General features: G+C 46.6%; 1 protein-coding gene across 1 annotated transcript in view; it reads right to left on the reverse strand.

The window, feature by feature from the left end:
• Window positions 1-16,448, reverse strand: part of LOC311110768 (galactosylgalactosylxylosylprotein 3-beta-glucuronosyltransferase 2-like) — a gene marked incomplete at both ends in the record, with an annotated part of 42,465 nt that overhangs the window by 14,727 nt on the left and 11,290 nt on the right. The window contains one exon of the mRNA XM_084153333.1: window positions 1,392-1,536. Within this exon, the coding sequence (XP_084009459.1) occupies window positions 1,392-1,536 (145 nt within the window). The remainder of the gene's footprint in view (window positions 1-1,391; window positions 1,537-16,448) is intronic.

Genomic DNA, 16,448 nt, shown 5'->3' on the forward strand with positions numbered 1-16,448 from the left:
TCAGGCCCATGCACAATTTACCACCCTGTATTTACCCCCATACTCTCCTTTCCTTAACCCGATTGAGGAATTTTTCTCCACATGGAGATGGAAGGTTTATGATAGGCGCCCTCATGAACAAGTCACTCTTCTCCAGGCCATGGATGACCCATGCAATGACGTCACGGCAGACCAGTGTCAGGCCTGGATTGGCCATGCCCGAAGGTTTTTTCCAAGATGTTTGGCTAATGAAAACATCCATTATGATGTAGATGAGAACCTGTGGCCAAATCCACAAGACAGAGTTGATGAAAATGTAGAAGTACAGTAATCACTCCTATGTTTTGCTTTTTACAGTACAAGCAAGCAAGTTGAGGAACATTGCATTTGATGTTTTACAGTACTGTATTGTTTTTCATCAATATATTTCAGATTTTGTTCAATGATTCAACTGTGTCTGTAATATTCTCTCTACTACTGCAGTACTTTTACAGGGATGTATTTACATGTAGTACCATAATGAAACATGTATCACCTATTTTGTACTACAATATTTAATGATTGTACGAACAATGACACAGTGAAACTATTGGTTGCTTGTGTGTGGGTGATCTAAATTAACGTTTCATTGGTATTTCACAATCAATTTGTTTTTTGAACCAATGATTGTGCAAGTGCAAGATTTCTTTAAAGATATGAATGCACAATGCAATGTTTTGAACATTGGACAGCCTGTGTTACAAGTGATGACCGTTTTGAGTTTTGTGTCTAGAATTTTGAAAAATGACGTCAAGGTTCTGAAATTAGTGCCAAAGTGATTGTAAAAAACCGAATAATGTCTTAAGTAACACCACAACACCCACAGTGTGTGTGTACGTGTGTGTGTGTGTGTGTGTGTGTGTGTGTGTGTGTGTGTGTGTGTGTGTGTGTGTGTGTGTGTGTGTGTGTGTGTGTGTGTGTGTGTGTGCAAGTGCCAAGTGTGGATAACGCGTGTGTCTGTGTCTATGTGTGCATCGCATGTCTGGCTGTGTCCCTTTATGTGCATGCTTGAGTGTTAGTGTGTGGTTAGTGGGACCATTAATGCAGGAGGGACCACTAGATGGGTTTGTTATGTACAGAGCAGAGCAGAGAAAGAGTGACAGAGAGAGGAGAAAGAGAGAGAGAGGCAGAGAGAGAGGGCTGAAGTGGTGAGCAGCATCCCACTTTACTCTTAAATGTGCTTACAGCTGAGAAGCACCATTCCATGATGCACCCTTTTAGAGAGAGACCGAGAACAGTCTCCCACTCCTTACCCCGAACATAAGAGGCCATTAATAGTGTGAAGCAGTTTACACCACCATGTTGGGCCGCATTCCAAATTGAAAACCACTGGGTTCTGTTCCTCTGCCCTAGATGACTAGATGTGCTCTTACCTGCCATGTCAATGGCGAAGGGGCGGTCGGGCCTCCAGCCAGTGTACCAGCCCACCACTTTGCCCTTCTCCACTATGGGGCGCTCGTACCTCCGCCCACTGACCAGCCCCACCGGCCACACTGACACACCCCGCGTCGAACGCATCTAGATAAACAGAGAGGGAGAGCGAGTCAGACACACAAACACAAACACAAACACACAGAAGCCCCATAGGCCACACAGACAGACACTTTGATCCGGAAACAGGAGAGGTCAAAGCAATAGGATTATTGGTGTGAATTTGCTCCAGGCCATTCCAGCTCTTTCATATCAGTGTAGATAGAGGATAGCAGACAAGGAGGCAGTTTTAGACTTTTGAGATGAACCCTCTGTGTCCATATGTAGAACTGCCTCCCTCCCCAAATCAAGCTGTGAAGTAGATCAACAACCATATTTATTTGGTGGCAAACCATCTGATGAAATATCTGATGAAATCTGATAGGGCAGAAATCAGCATGACTAGACTCCTTGCTTCACTGGAGCTAAATGAAATAGTAGAGTAGAATGGGGCCCTGGGTACATTTTCACCGTGAATTAATTCACACACAGCTGGCAGCAGGGTAGAGCCAGACTGTTTGTGCGTAAGTGTGTAGATTGCTTTTAGCCTTGGAGTGTGGAACACCTGTGTGTGTGTGTGTGTGTATGTGTGTGTGCGTGTGCGTGTGCGTGTGTGTGTGTGTGTGTGTGTGTGTGTGTGTGTGTGTGTGTGTGTGTGTGTGTGTGTGTGTGTGTGTGTGTGTGTGTATACACTACCGGTCAAAGGTTTTAGAACACCTACTCATTCAAGGGTTTTTATTTATTTTTACTATTTTCTACATTGTAGAATAATAGTGAAGACATCAAAACTATGAAATAACACATATGGAATCATGTAGTAACCAAAAAATTGTTAAACAAATAAAAATATATTTTATATTTGAGATACATCAAATAGCCACCCCTTGCTTTGACGACAGCTTTGCACACTCTTGGCATTCTCTCAACCAGCTTCACATGGAATGTTTTTCCAACAGTCTTGAAGGAGTTCCCACATATGCTGAGCACTTGTTGGTTGCTTTTCCTTCACTCTGCGGTCCGACTCATCCCAAACCATCTCAATTTGGTTGAGGTCGGGGGATTGTGGAGGCCAGGTCATCTGATGCAGCACTCCATCACTCTCCTTCTTGGTAAAATAGTCCTTACACAGCCTGGAGGTGTGTTGGGTCATTGTCCTGTTGAAAAACAAGTGATAGTCCCTAAGCCCAAACCAGATGGGATGGCGTATCGCTGCAGAATGCTGTGGTAGCCATGCTGGTTAAGTGTGCCTTGAATTCTAAATAAATCCCAGACAGTGTCACCAGCAAAGCACCCCCACACCATAACACCTCCTCCTCCATGCTTTACGGTGGGAAATACCCATGCGGAGATCATCCGTTCACCCACACCGCGTCTCACAAAGACACGGCGGTTGGAACCAAGAATCTCCAACTTGGACTCATCAGACCAAAGGACAAGTTTCCACCGGTCTAATGTCCATTGCTCGTGTTTCTTGGCCCAAGCAAGTCTCTTCTTCTTATTGGTGTCCTTTAGTAGTGGTTTCTTTGCAGCAATTCGACTATGAAGGCCTGATTCACACAGTCTCCTCTGAACAGTTGATGTTGAGATGTGGCTGTTTTTAAAATTTATTTTATTTCACCTTTATTTAACCAGGTAAGCCAGTTGAGAACAAGTTCTCATTTACAACTGCGAACTCTGTGAAGCGTTTGTTTGGGCTGCAATTTCTGAGGCTGGTAACTGTAATGAACTTATCCTCTGCAGCAGAGGTAACTCTGGGTCTTCTATTCCTGTGGCGGACCTCATGAGAGCCAGTTTCATCATAGTGCTTGAAGGTTTTTGCGACTGCACTTGAAGAAACTTTCAAAGTTCTTGAAATGTTCCGTATTGACTGACCTTCATGTCTTAAAGCAATGATGGACTGTCGTTTCTCTTAGCTTTTTTGAGCTGTTCTTGCCATAATATGGACTTGGTATTTTACCAAATAGGGCTATCTTCTGTATACCCCCCCTTCCTTGTCACAACACAACTGATTGGCTCAAACGCATTAAGAATGAAAGAATTCCACAAATTAACTTTTAAGAAGGCACACCTGTTAATTGAAATGCATTCCAGATGACTACCTCATGAAGCTGGTTGAGAGAATGTCAAGAGTGTGCAAAGCTGTCATCAAGGCAAAGGGTGGCTACATGAAGAATCTCAAATATAAAATATGTTTTGATTTGTTTAACACTTTTTTGGTTACTACATGATTCCATATGTGTTATTTCATAGTTTTGATGTCTTCACTATTATTCTACAATGTAGAAAATAGTCAAAATAAATAAAAACCCTTGAATGAGTAGGTGTTCTAAAATGTTTGACCGGTAGTGTACAGTTACTATGTGTGTGTTTGTATACACTTGTGTATATGCTTGCTTGTGTGTGTGCATGCATTTGTTTGTTTGTGTGTGTGTGTACCATTTAATTCATAATTTCCACTATATATCCCGTTCTAGTGTTATTCGCCTTTCAGAACCTCAAACCGCCTGAAGGAAGTCACTCATTGGCAAAACATACAAGACAATATTGGATTATAGAGCGACAATGTCGCTGTGTGATTCTTCACACAAACGGTTAGGGCAGGGCCTAAATCTTTCATGTCTCCTCTCTTCCTCCCAGCACTCAACAGACTGATGGGAAGGCTCTCTCTCCCTTTCTCTCTCCCTTTCTCTCTCTCTCTCTCTCTCTCTCTCTCTCTCTCTCTCTCTCTCTCTCTCTCTCTCTCTCTCTCTCTCTCTCTCTCTCCTCTCCTCTCTCTCTCTCTCTCTCTCTCTCTCTCTCCACCCCCTTTACCCCTGCACACAGCTTTGAAGCATTGCTCAATGCTGGGCCCCTTGAGCTTGTGCGACGCTAAAAACCTTCTCCCCCTTTCTGTTTCCTCCAGGTTTTTAAAAAAAGGCTTCTTGTCGAGTCTATCAAAACGGGGATGAAAAGAGAGTGAATGTCCGCTCGCTCAATGTTTACTGTTCCCGTGTGTAATCTTTATTCCAGCGTTGTGGTACAGCATCGTTTCCAGCCTTAATGGCCTTTGATGGGGTTTTAACCTGAGTAGCCTGATGAAGAATGTTGTGGATTAATCAAATAGATGACACTGGGTAGCAGCAAAAAAAATTGTTGACATTAATTTGGTTCTAATTATGTTAAGTCCAGATCCTGTACCTTGTTTGGATATGCATAATTCCTCAAATTAATGGAGACTAAGGGATGGAGCAGTTGTTTAAAATGCATCCTTAAAAATGCATCCAATGTATTCTGAATTAAAAAGTACCCCTGTAGTACCCATATAGTACGCCTATAGTATCCCTATAGTATCCCTATAGTACTCCATTGGTACCCCTATAGTACCCCTATAGCACCCCTATAGTACCCCTATAGTACCCCTATAGTACCCCTATAGTACCCCTATAGTACTCCTATAGTACCCCTATAGTACCCCTATAGTACCCCTATAGTACCCATATTGTACCCCTATAGTACTCCTATAATACCCCCATAGTACCCCTATAGTGCTCCTATAGTGCTCCTATAGTACCCCTATAGTAACCCTATAGTACTCATATAGTACCCCTATAGTACCCCTACAGTACCCCTATAGTGCTCCTATAGTACCCCTATAGTACCCCTATAGTACTCCTATAGTACCCCTATAGTACCCCTATAGTACCCCTATACCCCTATAGTACCCCTATAGTACCCCTATAGTACCCCTATAGTAACCCTATAGTACTCCTATAGTACCCCTATAGTACCCCTATAGTACCCCTATACCCCTATAGTACCCATATAGTACCCCTATAGTACCCCTATAGTACCCCTATAGTACCCCTATACCCCTATAGTACCCCTATAGTACGCCTATAGTACCCCTATAGTACCCCTATAGTACCCCTATAGTACTCCTATAGTACCCCTATAGTACCCCTATAGTACCCCTATAGTACCCCTATACCCCTATAGTACCCCTATAGTACTCCTATAGTACTCCTATAGTACCTCTATAGTACCCCTATACCCATATAGTACCCCTATAGTACCCCTATACCCCTATAGTACCCCTACAGTACCCCTATACCCCTATAGTACCCCTATAGTACTCCTATAATACCCCTATAGTACCCCTATAGTACTCCTATAGTACCCCTATAGTACCCCTATAGTACTCCCATAGTACCCCTATAGTACCCCTATAGTAACCCTATAGTAACCCTATACCCCTATAGTACCCCTATAGTACCCCTATAGACCTACCCACTATAGACACTCCTAGACATGAGATGATTGAAATCCAACCACACACAGATCAGTGATTACCCAAAGGAAGGGAGGAAAGAAGGACGAATGTTCAATTGGATCAGGGCCTCAGAGCAAAAGCAAAGGGAGACCTGGGAACTGTAAAGATTGATTAAAAGCTCCAGCATCTTCAGGCGTGGACCCAGACAAAATCAACCTTATAATACCTGAGCTAGAGAAATAGTAAATACCATTCAGACAGAATCCACTCTGCAGAGAATTCTAGCTATAAAAATAGACCAACAAATATTTTCTTTGTGACCTATAACCTCTACTGGCTATCTGATAGAGTTTTGGAACATCGAGGAAACCAGATCCCATTATTGACATACATTGGATTTTGACACAGTAGATGGGTTCCTAGTCTCTATCTGAAATAGAGGTATACTTTCCACATAGCAGCATTGTCTGACTGAGTGGTCCAGAAAATGGTCATACCTCAAAGGATAATCAAATCAAATCACATTTTATTAGTCACATACACATATTTAGCTGATATTATTGTGGGTGTAGCGAAACGCTTGTGTTCCTAGCTCCAACAGTGCAGTAGTATCTAACAATTCGCAACAATTCACACAAATCTAAAAGTAAAAGAATGGAATTAAGAAATATATAAATATTAGGATGAGCAATGTCGGAGTGCCATTGACTAGAATACAGTAGAATACAGTATATACATATGAAATGAGTAAAACAGTACGTAAACATGATTAAAGTGGTCAGTGTTCCATTATTAACGTGACCAGTGATTCCATGTTTATGTACATAGGGCAGCAGCCTCTAAGGTGCAGGGTTGAGTAACCGGGTGGTAGCCAGCTAGTGACAGTGACTAAGTTCAAGGCCCCAAGCTTAATGATGAGCTTGGAGGGTACTATGGTGTTGAAGGCTGAGCTGTAGTCAATGAACAGCATTCTTACATAGGTATTCCTCTTGTCCAGATGGGATAGGGCAGTGTGCAGTGCAATGGCGATTGCATCGTCTGTGGATTCGGAGTGGACTTTTGACAAAAGAGGGGAATAGGAGAATACGGCAGGTTACCATGTAAGATATCATCTATCTAGCAACATAGTCAGTGAATGTCTAGGCTGCTTTTCTTTACTCCACATTAACAGAGGTGATATGTAAAGCATATGCATATACAATGGGATTTTTAATGATACAGTATAAATCCATTATAAATGTGTTTCTCTCCAAGAGAATAAGCTGTCATTTAATTGTGTGCTCCTACGCTCTTTCCTTGGTACGATTTTAATCAAGCCTTCTCCATGTGTCATTAATATGCATAGCGGGCGCTATGAAAGAGAGAGAGAGGGAGAAAGGATGAATTAAATTAGAGGAGAGAAAATGAGGAGTTTATGAAATGGTGATGCAATGATACATGGTATGTGTGCGGGTTGGTGTAGGAGGTTGGGGGTGAGCTTGCTGTTTCTGAATGAATGATGAAGTGTGTGTGTGTGTTTGTGCTCTAAGGGCATCGTTTCTGTCTCCATCCTTCTAAGCAGCTAGGTGTGGGGCGGGGGTGGATTCAGGGTTGGAGGTTGACAATGCCAGCATTTCGACAGACTCACGACTCACACTGCTCCTGAGGGGGGAGAAATAAATGAGGGGGGAGAAATAGAGGAAGGGAGAGAAAGAGAGGGAGCAGGGGGAGGAGAGAGGATAAGAGAGAAGAGGACACGGAAAGAGAGAAGAGTGGGAGAGGATGGAAAAGGAAAGCAGGGAGGAACAGATCCAGAAATAAGGGAAAGAGAGAGGGAGGAGTCGAAGGGCAGGGGACTGGAGAGGAGATGTAGTGGGAGAATAGAAGGGGTGCGCCAGTGCAATAACGAGTAACCAGAGCTAGTGTAAAATCAAGTGTCTGTTCTCACGCCCTGTTCTACGGTCTTCACCTCTCTCACACCTCCTTCACTTTTCTCACCACTCTCTCTTCTTCACTACACTACCCTTTCTCCCTCCTTCCCCCTCCTCCTCCCCACCACCCACTCACCTACTCAGCCACAGACAATTTCTATCTGTGGGATTCTCTCCTTTCTGCTTCAGTTCCCAGAGAGAAAAAAAAAAACTCTAGTATGTAATTATGATAATTGCTCACATGGGTTTGATGGAATTGGATTTCAGATTTTGCTCTTCTTCTCTTTCTTGCGGTTCCTTTGTGCCCTTTCTAGGGGCCTACTGAACACTTTGAAACCATGGCCATTGATTGAATTTGTCCTGACAATGTGTCAGCTTAGTTCAAGTCCAATTCTTGTCAAGTATGTAGACCTATCTTAAGTATGTAGGCCTATCTTAAGTATGTAGGCCTATCTTCCACACCAATGAATAGTCTGCTCATTTCAGAATGTCGTTTCTACCGTTGTTGAGGTGGGAGAGACAAAATTGTGTTCTATTCTTTTCATTCAATGGTAGGCCGTTCTACCTCACTTTTACCAACATGTCTCCTGCGCCTAAATTACTATCACCCAGAAGCACTGACATCTGTAATTATGAAGTGCATTGAAAGGCTGCTCATGACACACATCAACACCATCATCCCAGACACACTAGACCCACTCCAATTCGCATACCGCCCCAACAGATCCACAGATGACGCAATCTCAATTGCCCTTCACATTGCCCTCTCCCACCTGGACAACAGGGGAAATAACTATGTGATAATGCTGTTAATAGACTACAGTTCAGTGTTCAACACCATAGTCCCCTCAGCTGGGGACCCTGGGATTGAACACCTCCCTCTGTAACTGGATCCTGGACTTCCTCACGGGACGGCCCCAGGTGGTGACGGTAGGCAACACCTCTGCCACGCTGACCCTCAACATGGGGGCCCCTCAAAGGCGTGCTTAGTCCCCTCCTGTACTCCCTGTTCACCCACGACTGCGTGGCCATGCACGACTCAACACCATCATCAAGTTTTCTGATGATACGACAGTGGTAGGCCTGATCACCGACGCTGATGAGACAGCATACAGGGAGGAGGTCAGAGACTTGGCAATGTGGTGCCATGACAACAACCTCTCCCTCAACATCAGTAAGACCTAGGAGCTGATTGTGGACTATAGGAGAAAGAGGGGAGAGCACGCCTCCATCCACATCGACGGGGCTGTAGTGGAGCGGGTCGAGAGCTTCAAGTTCCTTGGCGTCTACATCACTAAGGACATAACACGGTCCACACACACCTGTAGAGTCGTGAAGAGGTCACAACAGCGCCTCTTGCCCCTCAGGAGGCTGAAAAGATTTGGCATGGGCCCTTTCGGATCCTCAAAAAGTTATACAGCTGCACCATCGAGAGCATCTTGACTGGCTGCATCACCGCTTGTTATGGCAAATGCACCACCCTCAACCGCAAAGCGCTACAGAGGGTGGTTTGGACAGCCCAGTACATCACTGGGGCCGAGATCCCTGCCATCCCGGACCTCTATATCAGGCGGTGTCAGAGGAAGGCCAAAATAATCACCAAAGGCTCCAGCCACCCAAGCCATAGACCAGAGATGGGCAACTCCAGTCCTTGGGGGCCTGATTGGTGTCACACTTTTGCCCCAGCCGCAGCTAACACACCTGACTCCAATAATCAACTAATTATGATTTTCAGTTTAGAATGCAATTAGTTTAATCAGCTGTGTTTGGTAGGGATGGGGAAAAAGTGTGACACCACTCTGGCCCCCGAGGACTGGAGTTGCCCATCCCTGCCATAGACTGTTCACTCTGCTACCGTCCGTCAAACGGTACCGGAGCATCGGCTCTCTGACAAACAGGCTCAGAGACAGCTTCTATCCCGAAGCCATAAGACTGCTAAATAGCCATCAGACGGCTAAATAGTTAAATAATGGTTACCTGGACTATCTGGACGGACCCTATCTTGCACTGATTCTATGCACACTCACAAGACTATATATACACACTATACAGTATACACACTCACACACACACACTACACGGACACTCTCACACAAAACACACACATATTCACATACACTACATACGCGCACACACACACACACACGACACACACACGCATACCAACAACACAAACACACACACACACACATTTTTACAATCACCATATGCTGCTGCTGCTACACTGTTAAAAAAATGGTTCCAAAATGATTATTCGGCTGTCCCCATAAGAGAACCCTTTTTGGTTCCAGGTAGAACCCTTTTGGGTTCTATATAGAACCCTCTGTAAAGGGTTCTACCTGCAACCAAAAAGGGTTCTTCAAAGGGTTTTCTTATGGGGACGGCCGAAGAACCCTTTAAGGTTCTAGACACAGTAGCACCTGTTCTTTATTTTACTATTGTTATTATCTATCCTTATGCCTAGTCACTTTACCCTGCCTTCATGTACATATCTACCTCAAATACCTCGTACCCCTGCACATTGATCTGGTACTCCCTGTATGTAGCTCCATTCTTGTGTATTTTACTCCTCGTGTTACTATTTGTATTTTTTCTTTATTATTATTGTTTAACTCTGCATTGTTGGGAAGGGCTCGTAAGCAAACATTTCACGGTTAAGTCTACACCTGTTGTATTAGGCACATGTGATTTGAGGACTATGGGCCAGCCATTTCCTTCAAGCCTTTGACTGAAAATGTTTATTCGACAAGCTGTCTGGTTGCAGTAATTTTAAGTCAGACCAGTGCACATTTCTGACTGACAGACTGGCAGACTATGCTTACCCAAACACTTGGGAGCCATTCAGTATTGGCTACGGTGCTGCAGTTATACTGCTACCGCTAGCGCACAACTCCCCACTCCCCGGGAGCAAAATGCAAACTCACCCAAAGGCTATGATTGCTCACAGGGCATTAATGTGAAATGTGCACGGTTCTGTTTGCTGACACTCCATTCCGAGGCAGCAAAGCTGGCGGAATGTCTGACACACATAATTAATTGTGCAGAGCCGTGACCTGCTAATGCTTGAGATCAAAGAAAACATCCAATAATTATTTCTTTATGCATAGGATTTCCGTCTGGTTTCCTCTCAAACTCAGACATAAGGGACCATTAGAAATTTGCTGTGAGGGGACATAAAAAAAATAAGTACCCCCCTCCCCAACGTAAAAAATATTTTCACATGACCCTCCCCTTGTACTGTAAAAGAAATTGCACACCCTCCCCCCTCATTCAATTTACTCAAAGTAATGTTTACGGCCACAAATAAAAATAACGGTAGCGACCCTGTGTTTATAAAAATGTATATTGACTTTGCCACTTCAGCATGCTTTTGTGGCACAGTCGATGCCAGGCAGGGCTACGGGCCAGAAGGTTGAGAGTTCGCCAACCACCATGGACGTGTCACGACTTCTCCTCTCCTTGTTCGGACAGGCTTCGGCGTTCATCGTCACCGGCCTTCTAGCCACTGCCGCATCACATCTCATCATTCCATTTGTTTTGTCTTGTCTATTACACACACCTGGTTCATATCCCCTCATTAGTACGTGTATAAGTGTTCCCTCAGCCCCCTTGTCCTTGTGGGTGATTGTTTAATGTGAGGAGAGAGCAGCTCGGTTGAGCTCCGTGTATTTTGTATTGCCAGGGTATATTTTCCCCGTGTGCCTGTTTTGTTCCAGTGCGCCTGTTTTGCGCACTGGACTGTTTTATGCTATCCTGCGTAACTCTGTATTCCGGAATAAACTCGGTATTCTGTGATTTACCCTCCTGCGCCTGACTCCTTCAAATCACCCATCACAGGACGAGCTCACTCTCCCTGCCTGTTTCATTACACTACAATCAGAGCCGGCTGCAGACAATGATCAGCTAGGGGGAAATCAGATTTTCTATATTTTGATGCTATACTTATAATTATATAGAATATATTCAACTAATTATCCACCAACAGGATTCTGTGCCAATGCACCACACAACCAATAAGTAAAGCACATACCGACATCGGGCACTTCAATATCATGGTTTGCGTTTTCAACACCACAATAAAATAGACTATATAAATCTTGACAAACAGAAAAAACATCCCTCTGATTAGTATGTGTATATTTGTGCCCTCTGTTCCCCATTGTTCTTGTCGATTATTGTCCCATGTCCGTTGGTCTCGTGAGTACCGTGTATTGTGCTCTGGTTGTTTACTGTCACATCCTGGCCTTAGTTATCTTTGTTTCATTTATATTTTAGTTAGGTCAGGGTGTGACATGGTGAAGTATGTGTTTTGGTTTGTCTAGGAGTTTGTAAGTTTATGGGGTAATGTCTTGTCTAGGTGTTTGTATGTTGATGGCTGCCTAGATTGGTTCTCAATTGGAGACAGCTGTGGTTTATTGTCTCTAATTGGGAGCCATATTTAAGGCAGCCATGGGCATCATGTGTTTGTGGGTAATTGTCTATATTGAACGTTTGTTGCTTGTCTGTGCACTTACGTTATTTAGCTTCACGGTCGTTTGTTGTTTTGTAAGTTTTGGATAGTGTTCGGTTTCGTGTTTTTCTCTCTTCCTAAATAAAGAGATGTATTTTGCACACGCTGCGCCTTGGTCCTCCTCTATTCCCTACGACGATCGTGACAGAATTACCCACCAAAGGACCAAGCAGCGGGTTCAGGAATCGGCAGCCTGGATGTGGGAGCAGCGTCGGAGGGATGAGAGGCACCCCCAATAATTTTTTAGGGGGGGGCACAGGGCATGGACGACGGGGCTGACGGAGGCAGAGAAGGGGCGAATTCAAAAGGCCACCAGGTTACGGGGGCTACTGGTCAAAGTAGGGAAAGGAGGTTTGGAGGCACGGCGAGAGGTACTGGGGTGTGTTGCCAGTCCGGTCCGGCCCGTTCCAGTTCCCGGGGTAGAGCCAGTGGTGTGTGTCCCCAGTACGCTCCGGCCTGGTACGGCCCCTCTCACCAAATGGACGGTGCGCGTCTCCAGCCCGGTCCGACCTGTTCCTGCCTCTCGCACAAGGCCTACGGTGTGCTTCGCCAGCCCAGCCCGGCCTGTTCCTGCTCCCCGCACTAGCCCTGAGATGCATGTCCTCAGCCCGGGACCACCAGTTCCGGCACCACGCACTAGGCCTTATGTGCGTCCCCAGGGTCCAGCATGCCCTGTTCCTGCTCCCCGCACTAGCCCTGAGATGCGTGTCCTCAGCCCGGGACCACCAGTTCCGGCACCACGCACTAGGCCTTATGTGCGTCCCCAGGGTCCAGCATGCCCTGTTCCTTCTCCCCGCACTAGACCTGAGATGCGTGTCCTCGGCCCGGTACCTCCAGTTCCGGCACCACGCACTAGGCCTTATGTGCGTCTCGGCCGGCCAGAGTCTGCCGTCTGCCTAACGGCACCTGCACTGCCCGTCTGTACTGAGCCTGCTAAGCCGCCCGTCTGCCATGAGCCTTTAGAGCCGTCCGCCAGACAGGAGCCGCTAGAGCCTTCCGCCAGACAGGATCAGCCAGAGCCTTCCGCCAGACAGGATCAGCCAGAGCCTTCCGCCAGACAGGATCAGCCAGAGCCTTCCGCCAGACAGGATCAGCCAGAGCCTTCCGCCAGACAGGATCAGCCAGAGCCTTCCGCCAGACAGGATCAGCCAGAGCCTTCCGCCAGACAGGATCAGCCAGAGCCTTCCGCCAGACAGGATCAGCCAGAGCCTTCCGCCAGCCATGAGCAGCCAGAGCCTTCCGCCAGCCATGAGCAGCCAGATCCGTCAGCCAGCCATGAGCAGCCAGATCCTTCAGCCAGCCATGAGCAGCCAGATCCGTCAGCCAGCCATGAGCAGCCAGATCCGTCAGCCAGCCATGAGCAGCCAGATCCTTCAGCCAGCCATGAGCAGCCAGATCCGTCGGCCAGCCATGAGCAGCCAGATCCGTCAGCCAGCCATGAGCAGCCAGATCCGTCAGCCAGCCATGAGCAGCCAGATCCGTCAGCCAGCCATGAGCCGTCCAGCCAGGATCCGCCAGAGCCGTCCAGCCAGGATCCGCCAGAGCCGTCCAGCCAGGATCCGCCATTGAGTCCGGTGCTGCCCCTTAGTCCGGTGCTGCCCCTTAGTCCGGTGCTGCCCCTTAGTCCGGTGCTGCCCCTTCGCCCGGTGCTGCCCCTTATCCTGGTGCTGCCCCTTAGTCCGGTGCTGCCCCTTAGTCCGGTGCTGCCTCTTAGTCCGGTGCTGCCCCTTAATCCAGGTGGGTTAAATTGGAGGGTGGTCATTTGGAGGAGGTTACGTAAGCGGGTAGTGACTATGGTGGGGTGGGGACCACGACCAGTGCCAGAGCCGCCACCGTGGACAGACGCCCACCCAGACCCTCCCCTAGACTTTATGCTGGTGCGCCCGGAGTTCACACCTTAAGGGGGGGGTTATGTCACATCCTGGCCTTAGTTATCTTTGTTTCATTTATATTTTAGTTAGGTCAGGGTGTGACATGGTGAAGTATGTGTTTTGTTTTGTCTAGGGGTTTGTAAGTTTATGGGGTAATGTCTTGTCTAGGTGTTTGTATGTTGATGGCTGCCTAGATTGGTTCTCAATTGGAGACAGCTGTGGAATATTGTCTCTAATTGGGAGCCATATTTAAGGCAGCCATGGGCATCATGTGTTTGTGGGTAATTGTCTATATTGAACGTTTGTTGCTTGTCTGTGCACTTACGTTATTTAGCTTCACGGTCGTTTGTTGTTTTGTAAGTTTTGGATAGTGTTCGGTTTCGTGTTTTTCTCTCTTCCTAAATAAAGAGATGTATTTTGCACACGCTGCGCCTTGGTCCTCCTCTATTCCCTACGACGATCGTGACATTTACGGGTCTCGTCCCATGTATTGTGTAGAGGTTACACATCGCTCTTTGTTTGGGTTACATCCCTTTTGTATATACACTACATTTTACATTTTAGTCATTTAGCAGACACTCTTATCCAGAGCGACTTACAGTTAGTGAGTGCATAAATTTTTCATACGGCCATACCAGGCAGTGATGCAACCAGTTAGGATCTGAGGACCCAGCCAAAACTTTTCAGTCTCCTTAGGGGGAATAGGTTTTGCTGTGCCGTCTTCATGACTGTCCTTGTGTGCTTGGACCATGTTAGTTTGTTGGTGATGTGGACACCAAGGAACTTGAAGCTCTCAACCTCCTCCACTACAGCCCCGTCGATGAAAATGGGAGCGTGCTCGGTCCTCTTCTTTTTCCTGTAGTCCACAATCATCTCATTTGTCTTGATCACGTTGAGGGAGAGGTTGTTGTCCTGGCACCACATAGCCAGGTCTCTGACCTCCTCCCTATACGCTATCGTCGTTATCGGTGATCAACCTACCACTGTTGTGTCATCAGCAAACTTAATGATGGAATTGGAGTTGTGCCTGGCCATGCAGTCATGAGTGAACAGGGAATACAGGAGGGGAATGAGCACGCACCCCTGAGGAGCCCCTGTGTTGAGGATCAGCATGGCGGATGTGTTGTTACCTACCCTTACCACCTGGGGGGCGACCCGTCAGGAAGTCCAGGATCCAGTTGCAGAGGGAGGTGTTTAGTCCCAGGGTCCTTAGCTTAGTGATGAGCTTCGAGGGCACTATGGTGTTGAACGCTGAGCTGTAGTCAACGAATAGCATTCTCACATAGGTGTTCCTTTTGTCCAGGTGTGAAAGGGCAGTGTGGAGCGTAATAGAGATTGCATCGTCTGTAGATCTGTTGGGGCTGTATGCAAATTGGAGTGGGTCTAGAGTTTCTGGGATAATGGTGTTGATGTGAGCCATGACCAGCCTTTCAAAGCACTTCATGGCTACAGATGTGAGTGCTACGGGTCGGTAGTCATTTAGGCAGGTTACCTTAGTGTTCTTGGGCACAGGGACTATGGTGGTCTGCTTGAAACATGTTGGTATTACAGACTCAGACAGGGATAGGTTGAAAATGTCAGTGAAGACACTTGCCAGTTGGTCAGCGCATGCTCGGAGTACACGTCCTGGTAATCCGTCTGGCCCTGCAGCCTTTTGAATGTTGACCTGTTTAAAGGTCTTACTCACATCGGCTACGGAGAGCGTGATCACACAGTTGTCCGGAACAGCTGATGCTCTCATGCATGTTCCAGTGTTACTTGCCTCTAAGTAAGCATAGAAGTAATTTAGCTCGTCTGGTAGGCTCGTGTCACTGGGCAGCTCACGGCTGTGCTTCCCTTAGTAATCTGTAATAGTTTGCAAGCCCTGCCACATCCAACGAGCGTCGGAGCCGGTGTAGTATGATTAGATCTTAGTCCTGTATTGACGCTTTGCCTGTTTGATGGTTCGTCGGAGGGCGTTGCTGTCACGCCCTGGCTCTGGGGACACTGTTATGTTGAGCCAGGGTGTGTAGATTTGTGTTGTAGTTCTAGTTGGTTCATTTCTATGTTGGCCAGTGTGGTTCTCAATCAGAGGCAACGAGTGTCAGCTGTGGCTGGTTGTCTCTGATTGGGAACCACATTTAAACAGGCTGTTTTCCCACAGTAGTTGTGGGATCTTGTTTCTAGTTGGTTTGTGTTAGACCGTGAACTGTCACGTTATCGTTTTGTTTATTTTGTCAATATATCGCTAAATAAAGAGTATGTTTGCCTGCAACACTGCGCCTTGGTCCTCCTCTGTTCCCGACGAGCGTGACAGAAGATCCCACCAAGACTGGACCAAGCAGCAAGTCCAGGAGCCATCGCCTGAGAGATCTCTAGCGGATCTCCTTCGCCTCCTCGACTGGGTCAAGCCATGTAAGGAAGAGAGGGGCTTGACGTGG

This window comes from Coregonus lavaretus (assembly GCF_964263955.1).
Source record: "Coregonus lavaretus genome assembly, chromosome: 36".
Lineage (NCBI taxonomy): Eukaryota > Metazoa > Chordata > Actinopteri > Salmoniformes > Salmonidae > Coregonus > Coregonus lavaretus.